Here is a 19,372-nt window from a genome sequence, read left to right on the forward strand (position 1 = left end):
CTGGAATCCCCCAGGAGATGCAGAAATCGTGATTACCTTTGTTGGGGTGAGCCAAGCATCTGATTCCAAACAGCTGCCTTGGGCCACACCCTTGCCTTCTGCCAGTGGCTGCTTAGGTTTCAGGTGGCTCCTCCCCAGAGGTGCTAATGCCAGGTGAGCTCACTGGGATGGTTGATATGAAAAGCCTGGACATGGGTCCCTGAAACACTTCTGTCCTTGCTGGATGCCTGCAGCCATGTGGCTGGTTCTCCTCCTGCTGTGGCTGAGCCCTGCGGCCCCAAATTGGGAGACAGGTGAGGAGCCAAGCTAGCCCCTGGGCTAGAGGTCAAAGGGATCCCAGCCTCTAGTCTCTTTCATTCATTCATCCAGTTGATCATTCTTTTTTGTCTCCAGTAGGATCCGTCTTCTGAGGGCTAGTATTTTCATTAATTCATTAATTAAATAATTTGTTTATTCAGGCAGTTACTAAGTCCCTACAGTGTGCTTACTGTGGCTTCTTTGTGTGTCCACCTTCATTTTTACAAGACATTCTTGGGTAATTAGCTTGGGAGGATGCCGCTTTGGTTGGGGAGATGTGGAGTGTCCAGAGGAGATTCCTGTGGAGTGGGGGCTGGGGAGGGGGTGGCCAGCATGGGGCTCTGGAAAGTGGGCTCTGAGGTGGGGGGGGAAGGTGAGTGTGGCAAGCCCAGATTCAGATTAATAGGCAGACTCACTAGACAACTGCCAGGTACCAGTCCATTCAATTTGCTAAAACATCCCTGGAGATGCAGAACTCTTGGAGGAGAGAACGCTATACCATTGGTAGGAACATTTCTTGTGGGAGCCTCAAGGGGCATGTTTATGTAGCAACACTTACATTATTAAATTGCTTTGTAAAAAGGACTTCTGGATAAGAGCAGGGCTTCAGTTTTGTTGTGGGGGTTTGCAAGTTTGGGGCTGGAGCAGGATTTCTGGGGACCATAGAGGAGAGGGGGGGCTTTCTCATTCTCTCCACACAGCGCTCACCCTCTTCTCTATAAAATTGTCAGACATATTCTCTATAAAATTGTCAAGCATATTCTCTACAAAATTATCAAACATATTCTATATAGTCTCTATAAAATTGTCAAACATACCTAAAGAGTATTGCTCTGGAGGGGCGCCAAACCATGAACCTTGGGTTCTTCACCCAGCCCTGTTTAGGGCTGGGTGTTGTAGTATAAGAGTTGGCTTAGAGTAGATGTTCAAATAATATTGTTGAGTAAATGAATGAATTTAAGAGATGTGCTAAGTTGATGGAAAGCATTTATAGTCCTGAAACCCCCGGAGTCTTTTTGTGTCCAGCCCCAGCCTAGACATCTATTAGCCTCTTGGTCTGAAGTCAATGGGACAGACATAAGGGAATCACTTGAGGCATCCCCTCCACCAGGAAGCCCTCCTGATGGACTCACTTCCCCTCCACTGAATTCCAGAGCTCTCTCCTCTTACCTCAAGCTGGGCATTCATCCCATAGTGTGAGAATGTTTGGTTTACTTGTAGCTTACTCCACTGAACTGTGAGCTCCTGGGGGGTATTTATCGTGTGTGTGTGTGTGTGTGTGTGTGTGTGTGTGTGCGCAAACTACATCTCCATTATCCCCCATGGCACTTGGCTCAGTCACTCAATAGAATAAAATGAATGAATGAGTGAATGAGTATGGGTGCTTGGTCGCCATGGGGGTGGCCTTCCTTTCCTTCTCGTGCTGTCGTTTTTCTGCTGGTACAGTATAGGACTATTAAGAAAGGTAACTCTCTTCTGGTCCAAATTCAATTCAGATCTTTTTCCTTAAATTAAATAAAAATTATTTGGCACCAGAAATACAGAGATACACTTCTTGCCTTCAGGGAGTTGGCAAGCAAGACTAACCACATCCACAGAGAGAAAGCTGAAACCATAAGGGAGGCAGGATGAATGCTGTGTTAGAAGTTAAAAATAATAGGTTTTAAGAGTAAGAGGAAAAGATGAATCCCAACTGAGAGGATCTACAAAGGCCTCTCCAAATAGACTGATTTCTTTTTTAAAAGTTTTTAATGGAAATTTTCAAACATACACAAAAATAGAATAGTTAAATGAACCCTATGTAAATATTGGCCAGTTTCAAAATTATTGGCATGTTGCCCAAGCTCTTATACCCTGTATTTAAAAAAATATAATCACAGTACTTTATCAGAGCTAAAATAATTAACAGTAATTACTTACTATCATTTAATACCTGTGTGCAAATCTCCCCAATTGTCCAAATTGGCCTATTTGAGTCAAGATCCAAACAAGTCCACACATTAATTAATTGATACATATCTTAAGTCTTTTTAAGTCTGTTATCAGATAATCTCTCCCTTTTTTCATGCTGTTTGTTTGTTTAAGAAACAGGGTTATTTATCCTGTAGCATTCTGGACTTGACTGTTCAAATCCTTTAATGTATCCCTCTGTTCCCTGTATTTCCTAAAACCTGGTAGTTAAGGTCCAGATCGAAATCGGCTTGCTTCTTTTAGCAGGAATACTCCAGAGGTGAACTGTGTACTTCCTCCTGCATCCCAAAGGGGACACATAATGTCTAGTTGTCCCACCTTTTCTGACTGCTTCTGATCAGTCAGATTCATCCATTGTAAGTCCATTATAAAAGTTCTCCATCAACCTTTCTCTAATGGTTTTAGGTCCCACTGATGATTGTTGCTTAGATCAATTTTTTCATTAAGATTGCCTTCTGCATTCCTTCTGCATTTATTAGCTGGAATTCTTTTATAAAGTAGATCTTTTCTCCATCAACAGTTTGGTTTGTATAGAAAGACTGGATAAGTATTTGATTCATTTTTTTTGTTTATCATTGTCTTAGCAATCCTGAGAGGGTGGGATTTAATTGTGGCCTTGAAGGATAAGGATGGTTTCTTTTAGTGGATATGGGAGTGGTGGGTCTTCCAGGCAGAGGAAAACTGAAGCAAAGTTTTCTCTCTGGGGTGAGAGAATTCCGAGTGTTCAGAGAATGGCAGGGAGATCCGTGGCATGTGCAACAAGAGGGTTTTGAGTGAGAAGCCTGAACATGAAATGGTGGGGAAAGCAGTGAAGAAGTCAGGACTGTTGGTTCTACTTCCAGCTCTGTCACTAACTCAAGTATCACCTTGGGCAAATCACTTTTCCCTTCTGGGTGTCAGCTGCCCAATCTCTAAAATGAAGGGGTTGCTTTAGATCAGTGGCGTTCAGACTTTTCTGGCCACAATCCATATTTGTAAATACCTTTTACACTGTGAGTCAGTACATACATACATGTATATAAAAACCAACAAAAATTTCAAAGATAAAGACAAAGCCTTACTCCTACCACATGCAATGTATGGGAATATTTTCTTGTCCATTCCAACTATTAAAATCAATGCTGGTCATGACACTGAATTGATCTCTGACTCACCAGTGGCCTAGAACCCTAGTTTGGATGATGCCTGGGGCTCTTTTCCAGCTGCAGCCTCTCTGATTGATCCCTGGTAATGACCCAAAGCTGGATCAGGGGCTTTGAAAGAGGGACAACGTGAAAAGGGAAATTGACCATATGCAGAAGTGAATGTGGTACAACAGCCAGGCCAAATTCAGAGGCTACTTCCACAGCCCACCCCCTCCTAACCTTGAGAGGTCTGGCCTCCCAGGCCACTACCCCCTTCATCAGACACCTGCACCCCTGTTTACACAACAGGTTGGGCCGGCCACACCCAACTCCACATCCTCCCAAAGGCCTGCTTCTTGTTGATGTTGTCAACTTTGGAGGGCCTTCAAGTTTGTCTCTAAACAGAGCCTGAGGCAGGTGCTAACCTAACCGGAGGCAACTGGGAAGGTCAAGGTAAGCATAGAGGGTGAACGGCATTGAGAGTCCAAGGGGGGAGGATACCTGGGCCCCTTCCCACCTGGGCCACAGGCTGACTCACCAGGTATCCTGGGCCGTGGCCCCTACCTGCCCAGTGCCTTGCTTTCCTCATCTGTAAAAGAAGATGAATCCCCTGGTCTTGTAGTGGACAGGCAATGATCAGATAATAATTCAGTTGAGTACGTTGGGAAATGGTGAGAGGTGGGGCTGGCAAAGATGTTTTGTGAATGGGGACCGTGGAGATCTTCCTCTACCTTTGTGGGGTTTTCTCTGTCCCTCTTACCACACTCTGTTCTCTTGAACGTCAGTTTCTCTCTCACCTCTCTCTCCTCCTTACAGTCACTCCCTTGTCTCCCTCCTTTCTGGCCTCCCTTTTCTGTCAGTCTCTCTCTCCCATCTGTCTCACTCTGTCTCTCTTTTATAATAACAGCTTTATTGTGATATAATCCACATGCCATAAAATTCACCCTTTTTAAGGATACAATTCGATGGTTTTTTGTAGATTCACAAAGTTCTACAACCATCATCACTATCTAATTTTAGAACGTTTCATCACCCCAGAAGGAACCTCATGCCCATCAGCAGTCGCTCCCCATTTCCCCTACCCTCAGTCTCTGGCAACCCCTAATCTACTTTCTGTTTCTATGGATTTGTCTATTCTGTGGTTTTTTGTGACTGGCTTCTTTTGCTTAGCATTTTTTTCAAGGTTTATCCCTGTTGCAGCAAGTATCATATTCCATTCCCTTTTTTTTTAATTTTTATTTTTCTTATTAGAGAAGTTGTAAATTTACAGAAAAATTGTGCATAAAATGCAGATTACCCATATACCACCCTACTATTAACACCTTGCATTAGTATGGTACATTTGTTGTAATTCAGGAAAGAACATTTTTATAATTTTACTATTGACTCTAGTCTACCTTTTACATTAGGGTGCACTGTGTTGTACAGTCCTATGGGTTGTTTTTTTTTTTTTTTTGAGTTTTACTCCAGTAACATATATATAACCTAAAATTTCCCCTTTTAACCACATCCAAATATATAATTCAGTGCTGTTAATTACATTTACAATGCCCATTCCTTTTTATAGCCAACTAATATCCCACTGTATGGATATACCTTATTTGTTTAACCATTCATCAGTTAATGGACATTTGGTTATTTCCACTTTGGGGCTGTTATAAACAATGCTGCCATGAACATTCATGTGCAGGTTTTTGTGTAGAGCTATTTTAAATTCTGTATGATTTATAACTAGCAGTGGCATTTTTGGGTCTTATAATAACTATAGATTTAACATTTTGAGAAACTGATGAAATGTTTTCCAAAGTGACTGAACTATTTTACAACCCAGTCAGCAATGTATGAGGTTTCAATTTCTACACATCCTCACCAATACTTATTATTGTGTATCTTTATTCATTTTAGCCAACCTAGCGGGTATAAAGTGTTATTCATTGTGGTTTTGATTTGCATTTCCCTAAAGACTAATGATGTTGAATATTTTTTCATGTGCTTATTGGCAATCTGTTTATCTTCTTTGGAGAAATATCTATTCAAATCCTTTGCCTGTTTTTAAATTGGGTTATTTGTCTTTTTATTGTTGAGTTATAAGAGTTCTTTAAAGCCCCCAAAGTCACTGAACTGGGTCATAATGGTCTTTTCAACAAATGGGGCTGGGAGAGTTGGATATCCATATCCAAAAGAATGAAAGAGGACCCCTACCTCACACCCTACACAAAAATTAACTCAAAATGGACGAAAGATCTCAATATAAAAGAAAGTACCATAAAACTCCTAGAAGATAATGTAGGAAAACATCTTCAAGACCTGGTATTAGGCGGACACTTCCTAGACTTTACACCCAAAACACAAGCAACAAAAGAAAAAATAGATACATGGGAACTCCTCAAGCTTAGAAGTTTCTGTACCTCAAAGGAATTTGTCAAAAAGGTAAAGAGGCAGCCAACTTAATGGGAAAAAATTTTCAGAAACCATGTATCTGACAAAAGACTGATATCTTGAGACTGATATCTTGCATATATAAAGAAATCCTACAACTCAATGATGATAGTACAGACAGCCCAATTATAAAATGGGCAAAAGATATGAAAAGACAGTTCTCTGAAGAGGAAATACAAATGGCCAAGAAACACATGAAAAAATGTTCAGCTTCACTAGCTATTAGAGAGATGCAAATTAAGACCACAATGAGATACCATCTCACACAGATTAGAATGGCTGCCATTAAACAGGAAACTACAAATGCTGGAGGGGATGTGGAGAAATTGGAACTCTTATTCATTGTTGGTGGGCTGTATAATGGTTCAGCCACTCTGGAAGTCAGTCTGTCAGTTCCTTAGAAAACTAGATATAGAGATACCCTTTGATTCAGCGATTGCACTTCTCGGTATATACCCAGAAGATCGGAAAGCAGTGACACGAACAGATATCTGCATGCCAATGTTCATAGCAGCATTATTCACAATTGCCAAGAGATAGAAACAACCCAAATGTCCTTCAACAGATGAGTGGATAAATAAAATGTGGTATATACAGACGATGGAATACTACACGGCAGTAAGAAGGAACTATCTCGTGAAACATATGACAACATGGATGAACCTTGAAGACATAATGCTGAGCGAAATAAGCCAGGCACAAAAAGACAAATATTATATGCTACCACTAATGTGAACTTTGAAAAATGTAAAACAAATGGTTTATAATGTAGAATGTAGGGGAACTAGCGATAGATAGCAATTAAGGAAGGGGGAACAATAATCCAAGAAGAACAGATAAGCTATCATGGGTAAATTTAATGTTCTGGGAATGCCCAGCAAAGACTATGGTCTGCTAATTTCTGATGGGTATAGTAGGAACAAGTTCACAGAAATGTTGCTATATTAGGTTACTTTCTTGGGGTAGAGTAGGAACATGTTGGAAGTAAAGTAGTTATCTTAGGTTAGTTGTCTTTTTTTTACTCCCTTGTTATGGTCTCTTTGAAATGTTCTTTTATTGTATGTTTTCTTAAATTTTTTTTTAATTTTTTTATTTTTCATACAGTTGATTTAGAAAAAAAAAGTTTAAAAAAAAAACAAGGAAAAAAATATGCAGAGCCCCCTTGAGGAGCTGGTGGAGAATGCAGTGGTATTGGCCTGCCCTACCTCGATGGTTACTAACATGCCCACAGACATAGAGGACTGGTGGTTTGATGGATTGAGCCCTCTACCATGGGATTTGCCCTTGGGAAGACTGTTGCTGCAAAGGAAAGGCTAGGCCTCCCTATAATTGTGCCTAAGAGCCTCCTCCCGAATGCCTCTTTGTTGCTCAGATGTGGCCCTCTCTCTCTAGCTAAGCCAACTTGAAAGGTGAAATCACTGCCCTCCCCCCTATGTGGGATCAGACACCCAGGGGAGTGAATCTTCCTGGCAACGTGGAATATGACTCCCAGGGAGGAATGTAGACCTGGCATCGTGGGATGGAAAACATCTTCTCGACCAAAAGGGGGATGGGGGATGTGAAAGGAAATGAAATAAGCTTCAGTGGCAGAGAGATTCCAAAAGGAGCCGAGAGGTCACTCTGGTGGGCACTCTTTGTTTTTTTTTGTTTTTTTTTTTTGTTTTTTTTTTTTTAAATCATCATTTTATTGAGATATATTCACATACCACGCAGTCATACAAAACAAATTGTACTTTCGATTGTTACAGTACCATTACATAGTTGTACATTCATCACCTAAATCAATCCCTGACACCTTCATTAGCACACACACAAAAATAACAAGAATAATAATTAGAGTGAAAAAGAGCAATTGAAGTAAAAAAGAACACTGGGTACCTTTGTCTGTTTGTTTCCTTCCCCTACTTTTCTACACATCCATCCATAAACTAGACAAAGTGGTGTTTGGTCCTTATGGCTTTCCCAATCCCATTGTCACCCCTCATAAGCTACATTTTTATACAACTGTCTTCGAGATTCATGGGTTCTGGGTTGTAGTTTGATAGTTTCAGGTATCCACCACCAGCTACCCCAATTCTTTAGAACCTAAAAAGGGTTGTCTAAAGTGTGCATAAGAGTGCCCACCAGAGTGACCTCTCGGCTCCTTTTGGAATCTCTCTGCCACTGAAGCTTATTTCATTTCCTTTCACATCCCCCTTTTGGTCAAGAAGATGTTCTCCGTCCCACGGTGCCAGGTCTACATTCCTCCCTGGGAGTCATATTCCACGTTGCCAGGGAGATTCACTTCCCTGGGTGTCTGATCCCACGTAGGGGGGAGGGCAGTGATTTCACCTTTCAAGTTGGCTTAGCCAGAGAGAGAGGGCCACATCTGAGCAACAAAGAGGCATTCAGGAGGAGACTCTTAGGCACAAATACAGGGAGGCCTAGCCTCTCCTTTGCAGCAACCGTCTTCCCAAGGGTAAAACTTATGGTAGAGGGCTCAACCCATCAAACCACCAGTCCCCTATGTCTGTGGTCATGTTAGCAACCATGGAGGTGGGGTAGGCGAATACCCCTGCATTCTCCACAGGCTCCTCAAGGGGGCACTACATCTTTTTTTTTTTTTTTTCCCCTTGTTTGTCTTTTTTCTTTTTTTTTTTTTTTTTTTTTTTTTTTTTTAACTTTCCCTTCTTTTTTAAATCACCTGTATGAAAAAAAAAAGTTAAAAAGAAAACAAACATACAATAAAAGAGCATTTCAAAGAGACCATAGCAAGGGAGTAAGAAAAAGACAACTAACCTAAGATAACTGCTTAACTTCCAACATGTTCCTACTTTACCCCAAGAAAGTTACATAATATAGCAACATTTCAGTGAACTTGTTCCTACTACAACCATCAGAAATTAACAGACCATAGTCATTTCTGGGCATCCCCAGAACGTTAAATAGCTTATCTGTTCTTCCTGGATTATTGTTCCCCCTTCCTTAATTGCTCTCTACTGCTAGTTCCCCTACATTCTACATTATAAACCATTTGTTTTACATTTTTCAAAGTTCACATTAGTGGTAGCATATAATATTTCTCTTTTTGTGCCTGGCTTATTTCGCTCAGCATTATGTCTTCAAGGTTCATCCATGTTGTCATATGTTTCACCAGATCGTTCCTTCTTACTGCCGCGTAGTATTCCATCGTGTGTATATACCACATTTTATTTATCCACTCATCTGTTGAAGGACATTTGGGTTGTTTCCATCTCTTGGCAATTGTGAATAATGCTGCTATGAACATTGGCGTGCAGATATCTGTTCGTGTCACTGCTTTCCGATCTTCCGGGTATATACCGAGGAGTGCAATCGCTGGATCGAATGGTAGCTCTATATCTAGTTTTCTAAGGAACTGCCAGACTGACTTCCAGAGTGGCTGAACCATTATACAGTCCCACCAACAATGAATAAGAGTTCCAATTTCTCCACATCCCCTCCAGCATTTGTAGTTTCCTGTTTGTTTAATGGCAGCCATTCTAACCGGTGTTAGATGGTATCTCATTGTGGTCTTAATTTGCATCTCTCTAATAGCTAGTGAAGCTGAACATTTTTTCATGTGTTTCTTGGTCATTTGTATTTCCTCTTCAGAGAACTGTCTTTTCATATCTTTTGCCCATTTTATAATTGGGCTGTCTGTACTATTGTCATTGAGTTGTAGGATTTCTTTGTATATGCAAGATATCAGTCTTTTGTCAGATACATGGTTTCCAAAAATTTTTTCCCATTGAGTTGGCTGCCTCTTTACCTTTTTGAGAAATTCCTTTGAGGTGCAGAAACTTCTAAGCTTGAGGAGTTCCCATTTATCTATTTTCTCTTTTGTTGCTTGTGCTTTGGGTGTAAAGTCTAGGAAGTGGCCTCCTAATACAAGGTCTTGAAGATGTTTTCCTACATTATCTTCTAGGAGTTTTATGGTACTTTCTTTTATATTGAGATCTTTGGTCCATTTTGAGTTAATTTTTGTGTAGGGGGTGAGGTAGGGGTCCTCTTTCATTCTTTTGGATATGGATATCCAACTCTCCCAGCCCCATTTGTTGAAAAGACCATTATGGCTCAGTTCGGTGACTTTGGGGGCCTTATCAAAGATCAGTCGGCCATAGATCTGAGGGTCTATCTCTGAATTCTCAATTCGATTCCATTGATCTATATGTCTATCTTTGTGCCAGTACCATGCTGTCTTGGCAACTGTGGCTTTATAATAAGCTTCAAAGTCAGGGAGTGTAAGTCCTCCCACTTCGTTTTTCTTTTTTAGAGTGTCTTTAGCAATTCGAGGCATCTTCCCTTTCCAAATAAATTTGATAACTAGTTTTTCCAAGTCTGCAAAGTAGGTTGTTGGAATTTTGATTGGGATTGCATTGAATCTGTAGATGAGTTTGGGTAGAATTGACATCTTAATGACATTTAGCCTTCCTATCCATGAACATGGAATATTTTTCCATCTTTTAAGGTCCCCTTCTATTTCTTTTAGTAGAGTTATGTAGTTTTCTTTGTATAGGTCTTTTACATCTTTGGTTAAGTTGATTCCTAGGTACTTGATTTTTTTAGTTGCTATTGAAAATGGTATCTTTTTCTTGAGTGTCTCTTCAGTTTGTTCATTTCTAGCATATAGAAACATTACTGACTTATGTGCATTAATCTTGTATCCCGCTACTTTGCTAAATTTGTTTATTAGCTCTAGTAGGTGTATCGTTGATTTCTCAGGGTTTTCTAGATATAAGATCATATCATCTGCAAACAATGACAGTTTTACTTCTTCTTTTCCAATTTGGATGCCTTTTATTTCTTTGTCTTGCCGGATTGCCCTGGCTAGCACTTCCAGCACAATGTTGAATAACAGTGGTGACAGCGGGCATCCTTGTCTTGTTCCTGATCTTAGAGGGAAGGCTTTCAGTCTCTCACCATTGAGTACTATGCTGGCTGTGGGTTTTTCATATATGCTCTTTATCATGTTGAGGAAGTTTCCTTCAATTCCTACCTTTTGAAGTGTTTTTATCAAAAAGGGATGTTGGATTTTGTCAAATGCTTTTTCAGCATCTATTGAGATGATCAATTGATTTTTCCCTTTCGAGTTTTTAATGTGTTGTAATACATTGATTGTTTTTCTTATGTTGAACCATCCTTGCATGCCTGGAATGAACCCCACTTGGTCATGGTGTATGATTTTTTTAATGTGTCTTTGGATTCGATTTGCAAGTATTTTGTTGAGGATTTTTGCATCTATATTCATTAGGGAGATTGGCCGGTAGTTTTCCTTTTTTGTAGCATCTTTGCCTGGTTTTGGTATTAGATTGATGTTAGCTTCATAAAATGAGTTAGGTAGTGTTCCATTTTTTTCAATGTTTTGAAAGAGTTTGAGTAAGATTGGTGTCAGTTCTTTCTGGAAAGTTTGGTAGAATTCCCCTGTGAAGCCATCTGGCCCTGGGCATTTATTTGTGGGAAGATTTTTGATGACTGATTGGATCTCTTTGCTTGTGATGGGTTGGTTGAGGTCTTCTATTTCTTCTCTGGTCAGTCTAGGTTGTTCATATGTTTCCAGGAAATTGTCCATTTCTTCTACATTATCCAGTTTGTTGCCATACAGTTGTTCATAATATCCTCTTATAATTTTTTTAATTTCTTCCGGATCTGCAGTTATGTCACCTTTTTCATTCATTATTTTGTTTATATGGGTCTTCTCTCTTTTTGATTTTGTCAGTCTAGCTAGGGGCTTGTCAATCTTGTTGATCTTCTCAAAGAACCAACTTTTGGTGATATTTATCCTTTCTATTGTTTTTTTGTTCTCTATGTCATTTATTTCTGCTTTAATCCTTGTTATTTCTTTTCTTCTACTTGGTTTAGGATTGGTTTGCTGTTCATTTTCTAGCTTCTTCAGTTGATCCATTAGTTCTTTGATTTTGGCTCTTTCTTCCTTTTTAATATATGCGTTTAGTGCTATAAATTTCCCCCTTAGCACTGCTTTTGCTGCATCCCATAGGTTTTGGTATGTTGTGTTCTCATTTTCATTCGTCTCTATATATTTAGCAATTTCTCTTGCTATTTCTTCTTTAACCCACTGATTGTTTAGGAGTGTGTTGTTTAACCTCCAGGTATTTGTGAATTTTCTAAGTCTCTGATGGTTATTGACTTCTAATTGTATTCCATTGTGGTCAGAGAATGTGCTTTGAATAATTTCAATCTTTTTAAATTTATTGAGGCTTGTTTTATGTCCCAGCATATGATCTATTCTGGAGAAAGTTCCGTGAGCACTAGAAAAGTATGTGTATCCTGGTGATTTGGGATGTAATGTCCTGTAGATGTCTGTTAAATCTAATTCATTTATCAGATTGTTTAGGTTTTCAATTTCCTTATTGGTCTTCTGTCTGGTTGATCTATCTATAGGAGAGAGTGATGTGTTGAAGTCTCCCACAATTATTGTGGAAACATCAATTGCTTCCTTTAGTTTTGCCAATGTTTCTCTCATGTATTTTGTGGCACCTTGATTGGGTGCATAGACATTTACGATTGTTATTTCTTCTTGCTGAATTGCCCCTTTTATTAGTATGTAGTGGCCTTCTTTGTCTCTCAAAACATCCCTGCATTTGAAGTCTATTTTATCTGAGATTAATATTGCTACACCTGCTTTCTTTTGGCTGTAGCTTGCATGAAATATTTTTTTCCATCCTTTCACTTTCAATTTCTTTGTGTCCCTTTGTCTCCCTCAAATTTGAAGGAGAGCTTTGCTGGATAAAGTATTCTTGGCTGGAAATTCCTCTCTCTCAGAATTTTAAATATATCGTGCCATTGCCTTCTCGCCTCCATGGTGGCTGCTGAGTAGTCACTACTTAGTCTTATGCTGTTTCCTTTGTATGTGGTGAATTGCTTTTCTCTTGCTGCTTTCAGAACTTGCTCCTTCTCTTCTATGTTTGACAGTGTGATCAGTATATGTCTCGGAGTGGGTTTTTTTGGATTTATTCTATTTGGAGTTCGCTGAGCATTTATGATTTGTGTATTTATGTTGTTTAGAAGATTTGGGAAGTTTTCCCCAACAATTTCTTTGAATACTCTTCCTAGACCTTTACCCTTTTCTTCCCCTTCTGGGACACCAATGAGTCTTATATTCGGACGCTTCATATTATCTATCATATCCCTGAGGTCCATTTCGAGTTTTTCAATTTTTTTCCCCATTCTTTCTTTTATGCTTTCATTTTCCATTCTGTCATCTTCCAGGTCACTGATTCGTTGTTCAACTTCCTCTAGTCTTGTACTATGAGTGTCCAGAATCTTTTTAATTTGGTCAACAGTTTCTTTAATTTCCATAAGATCATCCATTTTTTTATTTAGTCTTGCAATGTCTTCTTTATGCTCTTCTAGGGTCTTCTTGATTTCCTTCATATCCCGTACTAGGGTCTCATTGTTCATCTTTAGTTCTTTGAGTAGCTGCTCTAGGTGTGTCTCTTCTGGTCTTTTGATTTGGGTGCTTGGGCTTGGGTTATCCATATCGTCTGGTTTTTTCATATGCTTTATAATTTTCTGTTGTTTTTGGCCTCGTGGCATTTGCTGTCCTTGATAGGGTTCTTTTAGGGTTTGTAGACCAGTTGAAGTCCTTATCTCTAGTTTATCAGATCTACAGCTTCGTGGAGTACACTTTCTCTAACTAACCAGCAGGTGGCGTCCACGAGCCACCTGTTCTCCACAAGCCAGATCTCCCCTGCTTAGCCTTTTTGGTGAGTGGGGGAGTGAGTCTTGTGGGGCCCAATTGGTGTCCCAAGCTTGCGTGTGTAGTTGGTGTTGCCTGCCCTGTATGTGGGGCGTGTTTCTGGGCAGTCGGGGAGGGGGGGTGGCCCTAACAATCAAATCTCCCTGATGATCCTAGAGTTTTAAAGCTACTGCAATAGTCTAATCCTTCAGTTCAGTCCTGCCACAGTTTGTCTCTGCCACTGACCCACAAGTCTTTGGTATTGGCGTATGGCTCCTGAGACTTGCAAGTGGGCCCCTCTTCCAGGCTGTGCACCCCGGGTCCTCTGTTGAGGGATGACTGTGCTATGTCACAGGTGAGTGCCGTCCCCCCAGGGCAGTTCTGGGCTGCTGGGCTGTGTTGGGAGGCTCCCAGTCTGCTCAAATGATGGCTGAATGGGGCTCTGTTAATTCACACTGCTCCCCCTTCCCAGCTCTGGGACATTCAGCTGAGGTTGCAGGGAAGGCTAATGTCCACGCCCAGTTTTGTGGTGTGTGCCTGTTATTTGAAGCACTTCCGTCACACTGGGTTGTCTGGGGCAGCTCTGGGCTATGGGGCTGGCGATGGGCAGGAGTGTTTCCTGTCCACCAGGATGGTGGCTGTGAGCGGACACCCCCCTTTTCTTGGGAAGTTGTGTTGTTTAGTGAATTTTCTCAGCCACTGGATTATTGCCTTTTGTCTCAGAGCTCTCTTATTTCTGCTCTTGACTTGACGTGCCCAAATTTCAATTCTTTGAAGCTTTCTGTATTGAGCTTCTTAGAGTAATTGTTTTAGAAAAAGCAAAAAGGATTTAAAAAAAAAAAAAAAAAAAAAAAAAAAAAAAAAAAAAAACGGCCCGCCTCAGAGATCTAATGGGTTATTGAAATGCTAATAGACAAAGCAACCAGGGCCATTAAGGAAAGGTGCCCTGGGCAGAGAGATCAGCCTTGCTTCGGGATTTGCATATGCGCCTCAAGGCCTGATCTCCGCCCTTCCCCTTTCTGTGTTCACCAGAACTCCAAAAATCCTCTGCTTTTACTTTGGAGCTTCTCGTGTTGTTTTCCTTCTATGCCCGTCTCCTCTCTGCTGGGCTGGCTGCTCTCAGAGTCTCTGGTGTCTGTCCTCAGTCTATCTATGTTTGGAGTTTGAATCAGTAGAATGAGTTTCCGATGAGAGCAGCCACTGCAATTCTCCCTTCTCCTTCCTGGAGCTGACAGCCCCTCCTCCCCCGGGACTGAGCCTGGCAGGGAGGGGCGCGGGTCCCCTGGCCGCAAAAACTTACAGATTTCGCTGATCTCAGCAGTTCCACGTTTTCATGAGTGTTGTATGAAGTATGCCCAAAGACAGATTGCTCTGTGGTGTCCAGTCCACGCAGTTCCTGGCTTTTTACCTACTTTCCTGGAGGAGTAACTAAAACATACAGCTCACCAGTCTGCCATCTTGCCCCGCCTCCGAGACACTCTGGTGGGCACTCTTATGCACAATATAGACAACCCTTTTTAGGTTCTAATGAATTGGGGTAGCTGGTGGTAGATACCTGAAACTATCAAACTACAACCCAGAACCCATGAATCTTTTTTTTTATTTTTTATTAAATTCAGTTTTACTGAAATACATTCACACACCATACAATCATCCATGGTATACAATCAGCTGTCCACAGTATGATAACATAGTTATGCGTTCATCACCACAATCTATCTCTGAACATTTTCCTTACATCAGAAAGAACCAGAACAAGAATAAAAAATAAAAGTGAAAAAAGAACACCCAAATCATCCCCCCATCCCACCCCATTTGTCATTTAGTTTTTATCCCTATTTTTCTACTCACCCATACATTAGATAAAGGGGGTGTGATCTACAAGGTCTTCACAATCACACTGTCACCCCTTGTAATCTACATTATTATATAATTGTCTTCAGGAGTCCAGACTGCTGGGTTGCAGTTTGGTAGTTTCAGGTATTTACTTCTAGCTATTCCAATACATTAAAACCTAAGACGTGTTATCTACATAGTGCATAAGAATATCCACCAGAGTGACCTCTCAACTCCATATGAAATCTCTTAGCCACTGAAACTATTTTGTCTCATTTTGCATCCTCCTTTTGGTCAAGAAGATACTCTCAGTCCCACGATGCCAGGTCCACATTCATCCCTGGGAGTCATATTCTGCATTGCCAGGGAGATTTACACCCCTGGGAGTCGGGTCCCACGTAGGGAGGAGGGCAGCGAGTTCACCTGTCAAGATGGCTCAGTTAGAGAGAGAGAGGGCCACATCTGAGCAACAAAGAGGCACTCAGGGGGAGACTCTTAGGCACAATTATATGCAAGTTTAGACTCTCCTTTGCAGTAATGAGCTTCATAAGGGCAAGTCCCATGATCGAGGGCTCAGCACATCAAACCGCCAGTCCCAATGTTTGTGACAACATCAGCACCAGTCCAGGTGAGGATGTCCAACACATCCGCACCTTCCCCCAGATCTTCGGGGCTGGGGAGGGGGAGGCTGTAAATATATTTTTTATTATCTGCCCAAATTACTCTGGGATGTGTCACTATTTCACTCCAGCCTATACTAACCTACCGTATCTCACTTCCTGTTCAAAGTTCCATGCAATTGTGGTGTTTGAACAAATCGACTGTAGAGTTGTACCGTTTAGAAAATTTAGATCCTGTACCAAATAGATATCTCTTCCCTTGGTCTCATATGGAAGTTGAAGTTTTAAAACACAATCAGTTTCAATCTTTACCCTTTGGCCTGGCTTGCCCTGGTCTTAACCAGACCTGCTTCATTCATATCACTACTTGAAGTCTGGGCTCTTTTTCAGCTTTTTTTTTTTTTTTTAACAGTGGCTGTATGCACTAATACTGACATTCATATCTGCCGAGCTCTAGCTCTGAGTTTCAGGTGTCTCAGAGATATGCATTGCAGAACCCATGAATCTTGAAGACAATTGTATAAAAATGTGGCTTATGAGGGGGGACAGTGGGATTGGGGGGGGCCATGGGGATCACACTCCTGTTTGTCTAGTTTGTGGATGGATGAGTGGAAAGGTGGGGGAAGGAAACAAACAAACAAACAGACAAGGGCACCCAGTGTTCTTTTTTACTTTAGTTGCTCTTTTTCACTTGAATTATTATTCTGGTTATTTTTGTGTGTATGGTAATGAGGGTGTCAGGGATTGATTTTGGTGATGAATGTACAACTATGTAATGGTACTGTGAACAATCGAATGTACGATTTGTTTTGTATGACTGTGTGGTATGTGAATATATCTCAATAAATTGAATATTAAAAAAAAGATTAAAAAAAGAGTTCTTTAAATAGTCTGTATACAAGTCCCTTATCAGATAAATGATTTGCAAGTATTTTCTCCTATCTCATAAGTTGTCTTTTCATTTTCTTGATGGTATCCTTTGATGCACAGATGTTTTTAATTTTGATGGAGTCCAATTTTCTTATATTTTGTTTTGTCACTTGTCCTTTTAATGTCATATCCAAGAAACAATTATTTAACACAAGGTCATGATCATTTACACCTATGTTTTCTTCTAAGAGTTTTATAGATTTAGCTCATATTTAAGTTAATTTTTGTGTATGGTGTGAGGTAGGGATCAAACTTCATTCTTCTGAATGTGGATATTCTGTTGTCTCAAGGCCATATGCTGAATACAACTCTTTTTAATGTCCTTTTGAATGTGGATATACTGTGGTCCTGCCACCAAATGCTGAAAATGTCTCTTTTTCATCTCCCTCTTTCTCCAGGAAGCTGTTCCCAACCCCAGCCCCTCTGCTGCCTTGGAACAGATTACCACTGCAAAAGAGGAAGCTGCTACTGTGATGAATTCTGCCATGCGGTAGCAGACTGCTGCTCAGACCACAGTGCTTTCTGCAACCCTGGTAGCTCAGGGGCAGGATCATTTCCACCCCTGGCAGAGCTGGATATGGTGACTGACAAAGGCAAGATCATAGCATGTACTTTAGGCCAAGACCAGGATGTGGACTGCATAGCTTGTGACAATCCTGATATCCTTGCATTCTGTCCATTTCATGTCAAAAGTGCCTACATGCTCCTCCCAGCTTTGTTTTCCCAATGCTTCTTGCCACCTGCTGCTCCCCTCTGGGCCAATTTTCCATGTTCCACAGGGAGAGGTTAAGTTGTTGGTGGTTGGGGATCAGGGTGGAGGAATGGGGTGGTTGGATTCCACCTAACTGCCCTAGTTTCTCTTTCGGTGTGGATGCCTTTTAGTTTGTCCCACATGGACTTTTGAGGGCAGATGGGGGCCTCAGAGAGATACTTGGAGTGTTGGGCAGTGGCAAGGAGGGTGAGAAGTAGGGACAAGGACAGGAGCTTTCATCCTGTGTCTATCAGCTTCTCAGGCTCCAAAGATGGTGCTGCAGATGGTGCTGAGGGTGGAGAACTCACCGAGCCCTGCCAGAAGCAATGTAGACTGGATGCAGGGCATGGTAAGTGCCCTAGGGATTCTCCCAGCGGGGGTGGGAAGCAGCCTGCTCCTGCCTCTCTGGCTTTCCAGTTCCCAAAGTCAGGAGCAAGAACAATTATGTATTCTGTATACAAAGAAAAGGGAGACAGAGCTCTATTGCAATGACCATTTTGATGTAGGAGTCAGAATTGCTGCCTATTGACACTGGAATTTGAATTTCGTATGATTTTCTTCTCCTTTTCATTTTTTTCCCCAGCCATTTAAAAATGTGAAAAACATGCTTAGCTTGTGAGCCATACAAAACCAGACAGCAGGCTGGATTTGACCTATGCACTGTAGTTTGCCAGCCTCTGCCCTGAATCATCCTCCATTCCCTTCTTTTCCTTCTGTGCCCTGGCTCCAGTTGTGAACTGTCCAGAGTTCTTGGCCCGGCACTGGAGGAGAGGCTGTGGCCCCCAACCTAGCATATTATGGCTTTGGGCAGAAAGAAAGGCAACAGAGTACAATGGAAAGAGCATGGGCTTGGGAGTCAGAGAGACCTGGGTTCAAATCCTGGCTCTACCTCTAACTACCTGGGTGGTCTAAGGCAACTCCCTTAGCTTTCCTGGGCCTCCATTTCCTCATCTCTGTCCTAGAGCTTAACTTGTAGGGCTGTTCTGAGAATTAGTTGAGATAAAGTATGGAAAGGGCCTGGTTCTTGATGGGTGTACAACACGAGGCAGCCATCCTTCAGGGACATGTGTACCGGCTGAAGTGGTAACAGGCTTTCTCTCACTGCTCACTTTAGGCGCAGCAGCTCCTCCAAACCAGCCTCCCAGGAATGCCCCTTTCCATCTCCGTGAAGGGAATCAAGAAGAGAGTGTGACACCACCCTGGAGCTCCTCCCCACACCCAGGACCAGCAGGGCCCATGGAACGGAAATCACCCTCACCACTCTGGCTTGTTGGGGACCATTTGTTCCTGGGCCCAGAAGTGCTCATCTCTTGGCTGCCATCCTATCTGCTTCCACACTGGTTTAACCAGAGGAAAATTAAAATACGCAATTATAGTAAACACATTTAAATGTACATAGAATCAACAATACAAATTACAAAATATGATTTTGGCTCCTGGTGTTCCTTGCTTTGTGATGGTTACAGTGAATACAGGAAAAATTTCTTGAAATAAGATACTAGTACCCTTTAGCTAAGTAATTTGTGCCTCTCTCTTCAATATTCCTTCCTGTAAGTCCCAGAATATCTCGGTCTGAGCTCTGTAGCCCAGACCTCATGCCCACCCCCCTCTCTTCCCAGGCAGAGGAAGAAGCAGAGGACCTTCCTTGGAGGGCTAGAACTGGTCTCTTGGGGATTTCCACACGTGCAGGATTTCAAAGCTCTGGGAA

At 41.5% G+C, this 19,372-nt stretch overlaps 1 protein-coding gene across 1 annotated transcript; it reads left to right on the forward strand.

Annotated features, from left to right (window-relative positions):
• Positions 1-185: 185 nt before the first annotated feature.
• On the forward strand, positions 186-19,067 carry LOC119538540 (somatomedin-B and thrombospondin type-1 domain-containing protein-like). The gene is made up of 4 exons (XM_037841588.1): positions 186-293; positions 17,312-17,506; positions 17,919-18,013; positions 18,779-19,067. Exons 1-4 carry the CDS (start codon positions 224-226, stop codon positions 18,854-18,856), a joined length of 438 nt encoding a protein of 145 aa, XP_037697516.1. The 5' UTR covers positions 186-223; the 3' UTR covers positions 18,857-19,067.
• The last annotated feature ends 305 nt before the right edge of the window (positions 19,068-19,372 follow it).

Source organism: Choloepus didactylus, chromosome 1, assembly GCF_015220235.1.
Source record: "Choloepus didactylus isolate mChoDid1 chromosome 1, mChoDid1.pri, whole genome shotgun sequence".
Classification (NCBI taxonomy): Eukaryota; Metazoa; Chordata; class Mammalia; order Pilosa; family Megalonychidae; genus Choloepus; species Choloepus didactylus.